Source organism: Protopterus annectens, chromosome 3.part1, assembly GCF_019279795.1.
Source record: "Protopterus annectens isolate FY-2018-M chromosome 3.part1, PAN1.0, whole genome shotgun sequence".
Taxonomy (NCBI): domain Eukaryota; kingdom Metazoa; phylum Chordata; order Ceratodontiformes; family Protopteridae; genus Protopterus; species Protopterus annectens.
The window spans coordinates 71,301,542-71,317,153 of NC_056732.1; the positions used below are offsets into that span (position 1 = coordinate 71,301,542).

The following is a 15,612-nucleotide window of genomic DNA, read 5'->3' on the forward strand; positions in this document are numbered from 1 at the left end:
AGCCAACTTTGATTCGGTCTGAAACTCTGGCTTCAGAAACTTTCAGAACGCCAACCTGCACTCGCAAAATTGCTTCTGCATCGGACCATGCGGCAAAAAAGACTGAGGATATGACGTCGGTCATGCGCATTAGTACCCTGACGTACTGACGTCAGTCTAATGCGCCCTGACCGACGTCAGCCATATACTTTGGTATTCGGGCCGACTGGACAGCGGACTACCCAATAGTTAGGACTGCAGCAATGTGGAATGAAGAACATCTACCTGGAAAGCCTTCACATGCAACTTTTAACCATTTTCTTTTCATAAAGGATACAAACAGCTAATCAGTTCTGAGTGGTACCCAAGCTGCCTATGTAAATCATAGTATGCAAGATTATTTCAAGCTTGTCACTCAGTCTAGAAAAGAGTAGATACATGGCAAGTTAATTCAAATACATCTCTGGTGATTCAGCTTCATGAAAAAGGTGACTAACTAAAAATGTGTTTCCAATATAGCACCTGAAATCTGCTTAACTGTCAGGCTGTAAAATGTACAACATTAGCTTTAATTAATATCTCCAGGAGGGGGATAAAGGAGGTCTTGGAAATGGAGATCAATTAATCTCAACAGTAAATGCTTTATACAACATTCTTCTCTGTCAACCTCTCAAATGTAGTAAGCTAGGGGAATCTACCCATATAGCTAGGGCTAATGTAGCAGTGATCAATATGATGAACATAGTACATGTTTAAACTTACTGTAACATGTTCACATGATTACAGCTGCATTAGCCGTTCCCTCCCTCCATCACCATTGTTTTAGTGTGCTGTTTATGACAGGGTGTGGTTATTTATTCTTTGTTCTTCCTAGCACTGGACTTTTCAGGGTTCAGCCTTCTTCTCTCTGTTGGCAGAACAGCAGTGAAAGGCTTGGCAACCAAACTTGTTTTTTGTCAGCTCAGTTCCAGCTGCATGATTGTTTGGATGCATGGAAGGTCCCCTGAAGCTTTGGAAGCTGGCTGGCTGTTATGTCCTTGGCAGGGTATAACCCATACACCTAAGGCTACTGCAGCATACTGCAGCAGTGATCAATATGATGAAGTCATACTGGATTCTAAACAGGCTGGTTACAGTTTGAACAGTTACAGTGAGCACTGCCCTGAAAATGCTTTTAGCAGTAGCAATACAAGGGAACATAGGAATCACGATATATAAACTAAAGAAATGTAAAAGTAATACCAGAGTACAGTACTTCTGAAACTGACTGATCAAAATACATCCTGCTCAAATGACTAGATCCATCCAAAACTGCTCAGAAGAGAAAAGTGAATACTTTTCCTATGACTGCTTGAGACATGAACAACACAGTTACTTCTTGATCCCAAATGGTTGAGAACACAACTAATCTAAATTACAGATGGACTCATTAACAGTGTTCTTCAGCAAGGCAAGCGCTCCTCACCCCCATACATGGGGGGAGGGACAGATTAACTCCCACACCTCTTTACTTATAAATACCAGCAAAGTGGTGGCATTACAATGAAGAAAAGAGAAAATCACCAGCACAGTGCACAGCAGATTCACAAATGATGACGCACTACACACCCCAATCAAACACCCCAATCACAGTACACTTAATAGTCAGGAATTTATAATACATGAACACAATTTATTCAGTAGGCGCCATATACTGAATGGACACTGATTATCTTAGCAGCTTTGCAGTCCCCAGGTCTAAATTGTTGACTAACAGTTATAATATTGATACTGTCACAACTGTTACATTTATTATAGCTTTATAATTTATCATTCCTTTACAGATGCTTCTTTCAGTATGTTATGGAGTGTAATTTCACTTGGTACCAGAAGAGGTCAACCTTGATCTATAATACATTAATGCAATTCTAGAACACTTACAATTTCAACTTATATAAAATAAAAAAAAAAAATGAATGATACATTCAGATGTGATTGTCATTGAGCATAACTTAAAGCTTTTAGCTAGGTTTGAGTTTTATGACACCATCTTTAAGTAGGATGAATAATGATTTTTAAGATTAATTTGTCATAGCAAAGTGGTGCTGTAGTTGTTGTGTCTTTCGGCTTTTCCCGGTTAGGGGTCGCCACAGCGGAACTCCGGTCCGCTAATGATTGGCAGTAGATTTTTACATACCAAGTTGCCAGCTCTGACACACAACCTTCAACGAAGGTACACCCATTCACGCATGTCTCCACAGAGAAGACGCTCTAGCTGAGAATCGAACAGGACAACGTCTTAGTGTGAGGTGACAATGCTACTGCAGCACCACCACCGCATGAAAGTGGTGCTTGTAGTGTTGGAAGTCAATTTGATTGTTCTGCACATTGCAGACTCATTGGAGTGTGCCTGCATAAAGCAGTTCATTACCTGGAGATACTACTGACTGTCAGGTTTACAGACTAAACATCAGGATGCAGAATTCTATCTTCTTGAATTAACCTACCGAGAAAGGACAGAATGACTAGTTCAGCCTTGAATATCTTGCTAGAAGTGTGCATCATGGCCATCTTGGCCAGCATGGAGCTATAAAAATGAGATTGGTCTTTTTCTACATTTAGTTGCAGTTTCAGGATTAGAGGTGAAAGAAATTCCTGTGACACACACACCCAATAATGGCATCAGTCATGCATGCCTGGATGTGGAAAGCCTGCAGCAAAACATAAGAATCTGATAAAGAGGACAGGCAAAGATTCACTTTCAAATATTCCCATCTCTGTCATCTTGCGATAAAGGTCTTTTCCAGTACCTACTCATGAAAGATTGCAACTGTTCTGCTTATAGCACATGCCAGAGTGTTCGCCCTAACTTGCACTGCAAACAGCCTGAACGGAGGCTGATCTTCATTACCTGCTTGCAGATTACCAAAGGTAGAATGCAAACAATGAACGAGTACCTTCATGTTTACTGACATCACACCATTGCAGTGCCATCTATGGCAATTTGCAGAGTTTTTTTAACAGGGTCTAGTGAATAGCAAGTATGAGACTGAGGTGATGTTCTTTCTCTGGGATGCAGACCACAGGATTTTAATTTCTTTGGTCCTGTGTGGTAAGTTTATCATATGGACTCCCAGTAAATAACCAAAGGAATCTACCAAGTTAATTATATAGTATAAGTGGAGGGTACGCCACAACTGGCTGATGGTAACCTACCAGAGTACTGATGATAATGAGTCCAAAACACTTGGTCTCATTGTAAGTGACTTACTCTGGTGTATTACTCCAGAGTAAAGTCACTAACGTGTTTTGGAATCCAGATCTGGGTGTAAGGCTGTTTACAGCTAGGTCTTACACTGAAATAAGTCACTTACACAGAGGAACTCTTTTGGAATATGGCCTGACGTTTATATCCTGAAAAGCCTATTATGTTTATGGAAGAACTCACTGGCACAACAAATTTATTTTGCAAGGACCAAATTCACCTAAGTCCTCGGAAGTATAAAAAAGTTAAAACTTTTCTTGAAGTAAGAATAAAACACCAAAGGAAAGATGGCATATTTTTTTATGATAATGACTTAATATTAAGAGAATTGTTAGCCAGTTTATACAGAAATTAAAGGCAAGCTAGTATAATACAAACAGGAATTACAATATGAAGTGAGGAAAAAAACAGGCTTATGTCATAGTTAGAAAGAAAACCAAGGAAAAGAAATTGATACAAGTAAGATAGTTCTAATCAATTTAGGCTTTTTAGTGTTACAGTGGTGGGTTCTGAAAGGGGTATTTGCTGCAAATTTAGCAACTTTGTTATAGCATTGTTCATGTTTTGATTTTTGTGATTCGTGAAAGTTAGAAGGATGGGAGTGCCATAAAGAAGTAAGTGTGGGGAGGAGATTAGTAACAAGTACATGTTTAGTTGCATTGGTCAAAGTTTTTGGCTCTGTAAGACATTCCTAGTTTTGATGAGATTTTCTTATACACTTTTGTATATGCAAGAAACTTAAGATTATCATTCACCATCATTCCCAGTAATTTGCTATGAGAAGTTACTTCAATGGTTGTATTATCAAGGGAGGGAACTTACATTTTTGCTTTTTTCCATGATAGAGAGATTGGGGAAAAAAGTAGTATTTTTTTAGGGTTGAGCATGAGTTGCGAGTTACAAAGCCATGCTTCATTTGCTGTTAAAGCTTTCCGAGTAATTGTTTGAAAGTGTGCCATGTTGTCGGATGTGCAAATAAGTGTAGAGTCATCTGCATACTGTATTAGGGAGGCCTGCTGCATGGATGCATGGAGGTTATTGGTGAGAGACCCAGGATAGAGCCTTGTGATACACTGGTGGTGACTGGGAGGTATGGAGAGAGGATGGAGTGTCATTTTACTGACTGATGCTTATTGGACCAGCAACTTTTGAACCATAGAAGGGTGGGCTGATAGAGAGCTAATAAGGACATCTGAAGTAGAAGTTTGCTATGGGCCCATGGATTGAGAACTGCCTAAGGCCCAAGGTACACAATCTGCCACTGGGGAAGCTTACCAGAAGGCTAAGCAGAAGGCTGCTCTTATTTCAAGTCTTCTCCAGACTTATTACCTCTATGCGACACCTAAAAAAAATTCTAAACTTTAAGTGTTCTGTAACTTGTACTATTACCATCTTGTATACAATATTGCCAAAAATGGTCAGAAAAAAAAAAGTTACACGTGTTTGGCTATTAAGCAGATAATTGACAATGCTGTTTTACAAAAGGCCTTAATTTTATGGTTCTAATTTCCATTATAAAACTTCTGCTGTACTGTTCTATTTAGTTTACATCTACCTTCCTTGTTTGGCATAAAACAAGGTTATATGCCTGCATGCTTTTCATTCGCTTGTTTATAAATATTTATTTTAAGAACAGTTTAGCAAGACAGTTTGAGGAAACAAATTTTTTTAGACGTGAAAGTGACCTTTACCACTGAATTCTGTTAGGTCAGAATGAAATTCTGCTGTTACTGCATTCAACATAACAACAGAGCGCTATTTTTTTCAGGAGGAGTTGAAAAACATTCCTCTTGTATTCCTGAAAGTTTTTTTTACAGTATCTGCGTTACATGAGGTGGCTGTTACTTTACTGTGGTGAGTCAGATGCATGAAATCTTGCCGACAGTGTTAATCTCAGACCATCTGATATGTGAAATGGCACTGCACCTTTCATCCCACAGCAAGGCTTCAGCTTGCCAGAATGAACCATGATCAAGCACAACAGCTCAGATCTCCTGGCTGGATGAAATGTTTCTGTAACTTTCCTCATTTGTCCCAGAATACTTTAACCTGCCCACACAAGAAGAGAATACTTTTTGCAGGCTTGCAGTTGCATGCTGCACTAAAAGCTATCCTATGTTTGTTTCTTCCTATCCCTCTGAAATAATCGCATTACGTAGTTACACTATAGCAAAATCAATCAAAGTAACAAAAACTGGTGCAGATCTGGATAACCTCCAACACAGCTCGAACAAGAAAATTCTTTTATTGTAAAATTGTTAAAACATCCACTGGTTAAGCGCTTTCAACTGTCAACATACAGTCTTCCTCAGAACCCTGAGGTTCGTGGTTCTACAGTTGTATTTGGAACTATAGCAAAATCAGTTATTCTAATAACTATGCAAAAACTGGCTTACATTTAATAGTGTTTTATTTCCTGTACTGGATCTCTCGGTGAAGTATAATGCTGAGAAATCCACTACTAGTTATGGCAGCATTCACTGTAGGTTGCTGAGTGGAAAGCTTTTTGTCCGAGTATCAGCATAATTCCTCATTTAGTACAGAAACACATTTTATTTGCAGTTTGTTTTTATTGATGACATACCTCTCAACCTCTCAGAGCAAGAAATCTAGACAAAGCCAAAAATAATGGGGGGATAAAGGCCCAAACATAGGGACACTTTTTAAATATTACAAACTTAAGTCGAAAGAACAGGTGTTGCATTAGCATGATTTTTTTTGAAGGATAAGAAGTCTGAAATTCAGATGTGTGACACTTCTGAGTGCATTTCTTAATGACGTGCCATTGAAATTCCAGAAAACCACATTTTTGTGAGAAACCGAACAAAAATAGGAGTCAAAAATATGGACATTCTGTGAAAATCTGGACAGCTGAGAGGTATGATTGATGGTTGTTGATTGAGGCAGTGCAGTGGACAGATCTTAGCAGAATCTTATCCCTCTGTACTCGATTTTTTGAGTGAACTAACTCATTACTTAGGGATAATAAGCTCTGTCCACAGATACACTGACAGTTTTAAAGGTAGTAATGACTTTACTCTACTGGTTTTAGCAATGGCTAACAGCTTTTAATTTTTTTTCTCTATACTACATTGTCTCTGTTTCCAAACGGTGTACATACTAATACTATCACAGCAGACTAGAATGTTCCTGACCTACGTTTGTCTTCCTCAGCTGGATTTTTCACAAGAGCTCCCTGCAGGACACAAGCCTTAAGGGTCTTGCTTGTGGGCTGTTAGTTCCCAGTTAGTCTCCATGGAGTCACACCATCTCTCACTTAACTTTAGAAGGGATCCTCTTCCCCAGGTCTATAAGAACTCTGGATAACAGATAGCACCCTAATATTTCATTATATAGCAACATTCAGTAGTACTGCACAATTACCTTTAGGACTGGGCAACAGTAAACCCCCTTTTACTTACTGCAGACATAGCTCTACTCCATCCCACTTGCTGCTATACCCATTATTCTATTGTACAGCAGCAGACTCACCATCCTTCAAAACATGCATGTGCTTACACTCGTGTGCAGACATGTGTATACACACACACACACACACACACACACACACACACACACACACACACACACACACACACACACACGATGGAGTAATGAATTGTACAGTACATTTATACCATTGGTATGCAAATCAGTCTACTCACTCTGCTACACATCTGCATTTAGCATAACAAAAAATACAACACATTTTCAAACTTGCATGGGCCTCACATGAAACTGGATTGCTGGCTTCACCATTTGAGAAACTCTGTTCTACAGCAATCTGTATCATTCTACTTTCCAAAGTCCTCAATGCTCAAGTCTTTCACCCATTGGACAGTACACAGGAGTATACTATGGTCCCACAGGTCAACTTTAAAAATCACATCAAGGTAAGGGAGCATGGACTGTACCTATATCCTGCCCACACCATCACGACTGTCAGAAACTCCTCTACAAGGAATAGCAGCAAATGAATAATATAATCCACGGTTGGGTGCACCCTACATGTCATAGGATCCTCTGGTACCACTGAATTTTCCTCATGGGCAGTTTGGCACCGTGAATCATCAGTATGGAGGAAATCACTATGCGACTTGAGCAATATATGAAATTTCCATCATGAGATGAACACTTCAGAGAAAAATAAATCTTTATCTTAGACATGACAGCTCACATATGCCTTGAAGTAGGATGATCTTCGGTTCAACTTCTGAAGCTAGCAGTGCACAGATGCTGGAAGGAATGCAGAGTCTGTTGGAGTGCAGTTAGTGGCTCTGAACAAAACCAAATTTTGGACACCCTTCAGTCAATGGCATGAAATACCGGTGCCAGGTGTTTGAGACTTGAGAGCAGTAGGAAGGTGAGCTCATAAGAGTTCCTTACCTGCCATATCAGAAAGTGATCGTGACACTTGTGTATAGGAATATCCTATACATCTTGTATGTCTAGACTCAGACAGAAAGCATTCTGCATAAGAAAGGGTAAACATGCTAAACTGTCAGCATCTTCAGCTTTTATTCTGATGAATGTAAACTGCTTTGACAGATGCAAGGTAGGTCTTCATGTATATTTTTTTGTTTGGAACTAGGAAAAGTGTGGAGTAAAAGCTGATTCAGTTTTTTTTTTTTTTTGTTTTTGCATGATGCCCTGGATTGGCTGAGTGACCAGAATATCTGGATGGTAGACTAACAGGGAGGCCAACTCTACTTGGTAGGTACTTTTGAGTAGAAGGCATGGTTCTTGGAACTGGAGTGGCACAAAACCTTTCTGACATCACCTCTATATCCCACTTACCTGATGCTGACTTTAAACCATTGCAATATAAAAACGAAAACTATTTTACTCACCACTTGTCTGTTGTGATCTCAGTCCACTGGAATGAGAAAGGGAAAACTCATTCCTAGGGGAAGGGGAGATGTGACAGTTGAAAGTGATGATGAAGCTGGTAATCAATAGTTGTAATTATTATTACAGTAAGGCTTACTACCCTGTGCTGGTGTTTATGCTATTAATTCTCCTGTGCGTGTTTTTTCTGGTACGTCTTTTTTTCCTGGCAATATAGCTTCTGCTTATTGTTAAGTGTCACTTCAGTAAGTTAAACTATTCCCATGCAATCTGTTTATAATCAGAGCATGGGACCCCATGAAGCCCAAACCTTGGGTGCCTTCTCTCAGTACAGAAGCTATTCAGAGCAAGCATCATGCTCAATTGACATCTGGCATCCAGACATTCCAATTGTTGGAAGCTAGCTGAAGGGAGAGTAGCAGATAAGCATGGTGTCCCTGGAGACAGACATGGAAATGATTTAACAAAAAAGACAAGCTCCAAGTCAGATGACAGAGGCTGACAGCAGGTGATTTTCTTTTAACTAGAAAGTTTAAGCATTGGAAGCCATCTTTACTAGTAAAGATAACTAAACATCTTGCACGAAAACTGAACAGGTAATGGGATTAAACAAAGGGATAGAGAGGTAGGGAAGTGAACAAATGTAATCCCATGCTGTGGGAAAAATCTCAATTCCATCAGTTGCAGAAGGAGGAGATTCTGTCAAATAGATCTGCTTCTGCCATTTACTACTAATTACAGACAGTTCATATGACAGTTCTGTAGCTTAACTTTCTTACTTTTCCTAGGAAACACAGTGTTTCTTTTCATATCTCCCTAGATGCAGAACTTTTTTAATTTTCTTCTACTTTTTATCCTAAAACTGAGGAAAGAGAAGAGAACGTAGTACAGGAAAAAAGACAATGACCTATATTCTATAAAAGCTTTTTCATTTTTAGCAATTCCTATTACATTTTCTTACTGAAAGTGGTACAAGACTCATAACCACACTGTGCTCTTCTCCTAAGCAAAACATGCAGTTAGGTGAAAGTCTCTAGACAGAAACAGACTGGGACTAAACACTTGCTTGTAGCTTTTACTGTGGTATAACCATTAGCATATTTCTTAAAATTAAGACAGTGTACTTATTTCGTAAACGACAGTACAAACTTTTCTTCAACACTGCCACAATATGCAAACCAAAAAGAAATAAACACTCAAAAGCACCAATTTACTTCAGACTTCAGGAATCAAAGGAAAACAAGTACATGGTGCATTCTTTTTTCCTCTGTTTTATAACCATTTTGTCTGACCAGGACCATAGCAAGAGTTGGCCAAAGGGGGTATGTATGTGCCCTGGGTGCAACCTGTTAGACTGCGCAATCAGAGTGTTGTTTCTGCATACTTTCTGTACCAGCACTGCAGAAATGCCAATTCAGAAAGTATATTTTGTGCTGTTGCTGGTAGGGAGGGGTGTGCCTGGGAGGATGTGTGCTTCAAATTGCCATGAGCAGTCTATTGGACAGTTTTCTATTTTTTTTTTTTTTTGCTCTTCTAGTGAAGAGCTGGTAGGGAGGGGGTATGTGCTTCAGCTTGCCCCTCCCCCCTTTTTTTGCTCTTCAGTATAAGCAAGTGGGTGGGGTGCTAGTCCGTGGAATCCAACAGAGAGCTGGGTGAGTCAGCTACACCTTTGCTTTGAATAGCCACTCTTGCAGACTGTATCCAAACATAAAGGATATCTTGCAGCTGAAAGAATCTGGTCAGAAGGCTGATCAGCCATTTTCCCTTCTGGAGCTACAAAAAGGCTATAAGAAATTACCTAACACAATGAATGACGGGAGCTCCTAAAGAAGAATCCATTTATATAGTAAGCAGGAAATGGGTGAAGATGACAGCATGTGGACCTCCTGAGCATACTAATGTAGGAAATTCTTTTAAGGAATCCCAAAACTAGAAGCTCTGGAAATCTCATCCCAGCTCCTGGCACAGATACAATGACATCCATCTGCACTTCTTCATTTCAGGAACAAGTGTTCGCTGCCAACAGGGTCAGCCAGCAGTGAAAAGCTGACATGCCAGGAAGAGGTGGGGCCCAAACATTGTAGGACTACTGGAGACATGAACTGGCAATACCAGTGGTAATTTTAGGAAGAAGGAAACATTGCAACTGTCATGCACATCTGATGTCCATGGGCAGCGCAACTTTTCTCCGTAAGGAAAACTGACATATGTTGCTACAACAATGTTTTAGTCCATCTAACTTACCCGTGCAGATGCCCCAGCCTCATATGCATGATAATATGAATAAGGCTCTGTCCCTTAAGAAGACAGAATGTGAGGTGCGTAAAGGAAAGGCACATCTGAGTAAGTGTTGCAGAAGACTAAGGGCAAAAGCTGGGCACAGCATAAAAAAAATAAAAAAGGCAGAAATTTTGATGCTAAACAAGCCTGGCAGCATACAGGATTAAGGCTATTAGTCATTAAGGAACTGTTTCCTGTAATCCAGGGTTTGATTCCCCTTGGTCTCCATTGTGTGGCTCTGAGCAAATCACATAACCACAGTGCTCTGGTTCTCCTTGACCATATGCTAGTAACTACCTATGAACCTAAAAAAAAAAAAAAAAATGCAAAAGGAACACTGCTTTATATGGTAACTATTTGAAATGTTGGAACCCGCTACAGTGAGTCCCAAAACAGACTGAATGGCTGAAAGAACAGACTTAGTAAGAACAGACTTAGTAATATACTAAGTCCATGATGGCCATTTCTCAGAATATTCTCCTTTCTCTGAGGTATGGCAATCTTGGAGTTGGTATGTAAGTTTGGGGAGAGTGAGTGGCTTGACCCCCACATGGGGATGTACAGGGGGAGCTTGCCCCCTGCAAAAAGGAGTTGTAGGTAGAAGAGTGATTTTCGAGAGTTGATCTTCTCCAGGTTTCTACTTTTTTTTTTGGCTGACATTTCAATAGGGAGCCATTTTACATACATTATGAATGGATTTTCACCTCAGTTAGTTTGTTGTGAACATTGTGCATTTTGGAAATGTTGTTCAGGTACATAATTTGAGAGTGCAATTATATACAAATAATCCTTTGAGATACAAATATCTTGAGTGCTACTTTGTTCAGATTTGCAGTGGAACATAAGTTCGTTATAGCTCACTATAAACAGCATTTGCAATCTGTCTTGTATACCCATGACACACAAAAAAAAGGGTTCACCCCGGGGATCACTTCAACAGCCTTGCTTGATAGGGGCACAGGAAACTAACGTCTGGCAACAGGACGACTGGGAATATTCTTGGGCTAGGCTTGTGTTGGCTCTAGGGCCATTAGCCTAGTACTCACTTGTGAACCTATGAGCATCATCTAATTTGATAGTAACTGCAACCAAGCCATGGCAAACTTTTATAGCAAGCAATACTTCTTAGTATCAATCCTGAAAAAGCTATTTCTTTTAGCTCATTCCCTCCAGTACAGCTCTTTTGAGTGTGTACCTTTAACTCCCATTGGGTGTGGCTTGAGCCTTTAAAAAAATTAAGTCATCACCTTACAGTTCTAATAAATGTCAAATATCAATACAATTGTCTTTGCCATCATGTATGCGTCGAGGTAAAATATTCCGATACCTTGTATGTAGCATGGATTTGGAATTATTAATGCAAATATGAACAAGCAATATTTGACGCCTAGAAGCGCAGTAGGAGGTAAATATCAACCCAACTGTACAGTAAATGTATGGCATTGTTGCAGTCAATGATTTTTTTTTTCAAACAAAGTGATTCCAGTGCTGTCTGCAAGCAACAGAGATATCTATTCTATTGTTCTTTAAACCATGTAATGCGTTTAACAGCAGTGGAGAAATAAGTTGCTCACCTTTTTGTACTACTTTTTCCAAAATGTTCATGTAATTCTTCTGTGCAATACCACTCAGGGATGTTAGCTGGAACTTTGCTATTAGATCCAGCAGCTGGAGATAAAAACAGTTATTAATCTTTCACTTGTGGTGGGCAAAACATTTGTTTAATCTGCTGCTCTGATTCACAGGATGTGGTTAAAAGAAACCAGAGGTTTACTCATGTCACAAAAATAGGCACAAAGAGCATCAATAAAAATAACCACATAGTAAAATATTAAGTGAAATAAAATAATGATGGGCTACTTAAATAATAACTGAATTTACTCAGATATACACAGATATTCTTACTTCCGTCCAAGTGCTTACAAGGCAAAGGAAAATGTCTGCTAAGTGCTTAGAAGATAAAAAAGGTCTGCTGACTTTATTGTGCTTTGAGAAGAAGTTAATAACACCTTACTGTGTGTGCATTTTCTAATTAGATGCGACACATGACAGTTGTGTTACTTCCAGCAGATCAGTTTTCTTCCTGCATCACTAATTAAGAAATATAATGCCACAGCCAAATAAAATGTGTATACTGAAAAGAGAGAGGACATCCAGGGATTCAAGAATCCCTGACTACATTATGCATGAAGTGAAATAGGCGCATTCAGGAGTTTACTTTGTTATCAGAAACACCTATCAACAAAGTCTAATGTCATGGAAGGATTAAAATACCAACATATCCATGTTACTCAACAGTCACTATCTTGTGACTCGTCATCCTGAACAGCACAGCAGTTCAGAATGGCTAAAGTTAAGTACATTCTCGCTCTTCCTCTCTCACTCACTCTTTCAAATAATCATGCAACCTCCCAATGGAACAACATAAACACATCCCTGAAGTGTAACTGGAAAACAAGCCCTAGAGCTGAGTGCCTCCGATTCAGCATCCAAGTGCAATAAGATTGGCAAACAGAGATTTAAATTTACAAAGATTCCATTCTTTAATTTAAAAGAAAATATACTGAATTATGAATTTAAAGTACATTGCAATATATACACATTTTACTAAGAGTTTATTATGTAAAAGTATCTGCATATTTCTCCACACCAGTTGTAGCACTGGATAAAATGCTGTTATATGAAATGTTTGAGAAGGTAATACTATACCAAAATACTAAACAGTAAAATATTTGAGGAATGAAGTGCATCCCATAGGAGGTGTTGTATTCTATAATTGAGCTGATCAGTACTGAATACTAGGAGGCAATATCATCTTTACATCTGGATGACACTTTTGATGACCATCTACATCAAGTGGAGGTATTTCCTAACTACTGGTGACCAATAGATAGAATCAACCCAGGTTCCCAGATTTCTAATATTGGGGTACTGCCAACACTATGCTGGGGGGGGGGATAGTTTGCCTGCCAAGTGAGACAATGTTGCATTTTTAGCACTTCATTTAAGTCTAAAATTGCTGGCTGACATCAGAATTGTACACTGTTATTTTTGCTTCACTGTATAGTTTTTCAGATCTCTGCTGAAGGTGTTGGTTTTTCCCTACCCATCCTCCCTGTTACTGTCTTGTTTAAATTTGGAGGCTTTTGCAGATGCCCACCCCCACTGTAGATTTGATCTGGGACACCCCCCCCCCCGTGCCATCTCTTTACCTCATTTTACCTAATAGACTCCTCCTGCACTTGTTTTTAGTAATTTTTAATTTAATTGCGTTTTTTTAAACTGTTTGGGTCTAACATTGCTACATACTCAAGTATGCTAGCTTGTACTGCATTTGAATTGCTTTTACTGCTGTTTTAGCTACTTTTCTGTATAAAAAAAAATAAATAAATAAAAAAAAAATCTAAGCCTGTTTCCTACCTTTCCTGTAACTAGTGTAGTCCATAGGTTCACAGTACTAACCCTATGAACCTATTGTTGTTATTGGCCGTTTCGGCAGTTTTTCCATCTCTCTCAACTTCCTGATTTAAAAGCCCACATTTTCACTTGTTTCCCCCCTTTCCTGTAACCAGTTTAGTCCAGATACAGATTCTTAGTTTCAGCACTTGAATTTGCTTATTTGTGAACAGTTTTGGTACTTACTTTCCTCACTTGCTTAGAGAAAAACAGCTCTGTACTCACTTTCCTCACTCATCTAGAGGAAAACAGTTTTTTATTTCTGCATGTCCAAGGGTCAGCTCCCAGTGTTCTCTCCTGTCTATCTGATGAATCTGGGCATCTTGGGGCAATGTAGAAATTGCCTCATGTATACAGACAACCCTCTCCTCCTACTACCCAACACTACAACCTGTGAGAGATGCACTTATCTAGCCAAACTGGAGGTAAAGCTCTCTCCAATCAAGACTGAACTTGACAGTCAAGAGGAGAAGGTAAACACTTGCACCATACCACACTCACCACATAGTCTCACTAAATCTACACCACCAAAATCCACACAGAGAAACACAAAAACATTTGCGGAGGCTCTCAATAATAATCTGCTCAAGCAGCAGAGACCTCAAAAGCAGAAATGCAAGCGACCTCCACCCCCCAACACAAATGACACATAGCCCACAGACTCAGTGTGCCACTCAACCACAGGCAAAACAATGTACCAAACACACTAGTCATAGGTGACTCTAGTCAGGCACACCGATTTCCCACTCACCAGGCTAAACATGGAGAAGATTATGGTCAGCTGCCAGGATCCGCCACATAACCCACGCATTCAGGTCACTCTACAACAAGTACAAATATGACTCTGTCATTGTCCATGTTGGTGTGAATGACCTGAGATGCATCTCCCTGGACTATATGAAAAGAGACATGGAAGAGCTCTCCGATCTTGTAGCCCAGGCAGGTATGACCCTAGCCCTGAGTAGCATTCTGCCATCACCCAGAATGATACCGCAGTACAAGGACAAAATGACTGACTTCAACAATTGGCTAAGCTTCTGGTGTCATTCTAAAGGGATCCAGTATGTGTCTGCCTGTGACATGGTCGACAGACCACAATGCTTTGCCAGAGATGGCCTGCACCTGTCACCCCTGAGATTCCAGATACTGGCTAAGGTTCTTGCCGCCCCTATAGTGCCTTTTCTAGGCAAGGTTCAAATGACAAATTCACCATCATAACAGGAACAGGCAAGAAAAAACTGAGGGTGATGCTACTCAATGCTAGAAGTCTAAATCTCAAAATGCACTCACTCGAGGAACTCCTTAAAATGGAGAACATCAATATCTGTGCAGTGACTGAGATCTGCTTCAAGGATCCAGAGAGCACCCCTGCACTACCAGGCTATAACTCATACCACACATTTCGGCCATGTAACCTGGACCGGAACACCAAAGGCAGAGGTGTGTCCATATTCATTAAGGATATCCACACCTCCAGGCTAGTTGCTCAGCATAATGCATCCGAGGTTATCCAAGTGCAACTAACTCTGGGCAAAACTGCAATCCAAATTGCAGCTTGCTACAGATCCCCCACCATGCCCCAGGATTCCCACTCCTCTTTTCTTGATGTACTGGAAAATATTAGGGCTCAACCAAACACCCTAATAATGGGCGATTTCAACTACCCCACCATTAACTGGGAAAACTACTCATGTACCAACTCCTTCATTCAATGCAGAATTCATAAACTCCAATGCCCTGGATCAACTTATCCACACCCCCACCAGGTGCAACAATATCCTAGATCTAGTCATTACCAACATGAG

At 39.8% G+C, this 15,612-nt stretch overlaps 1 protein-coding gene across 1 annotated transcript in view; it reads right to left on the reverse strand.

Annotated features, from left to right (window-relative positions):
- Positions 1-15,612, reverse strand: part of FBXO32 (F-box protein 32) — an 85,772-nt gene that overhangs the window by 41,818 nt on the left and 28,342 nt on the right. Inside the window, exon 5 of the mRNA XM_044066587.1 lies at positions 11,926-12,019. Within this exon, the coding sequence (XP_043922522.1) occupies positions 11,926-12,019 (94 nt within the window). The remainder of the gene's footprint in view (positions 1-11,925; positions 12,020-15,612) is intronic.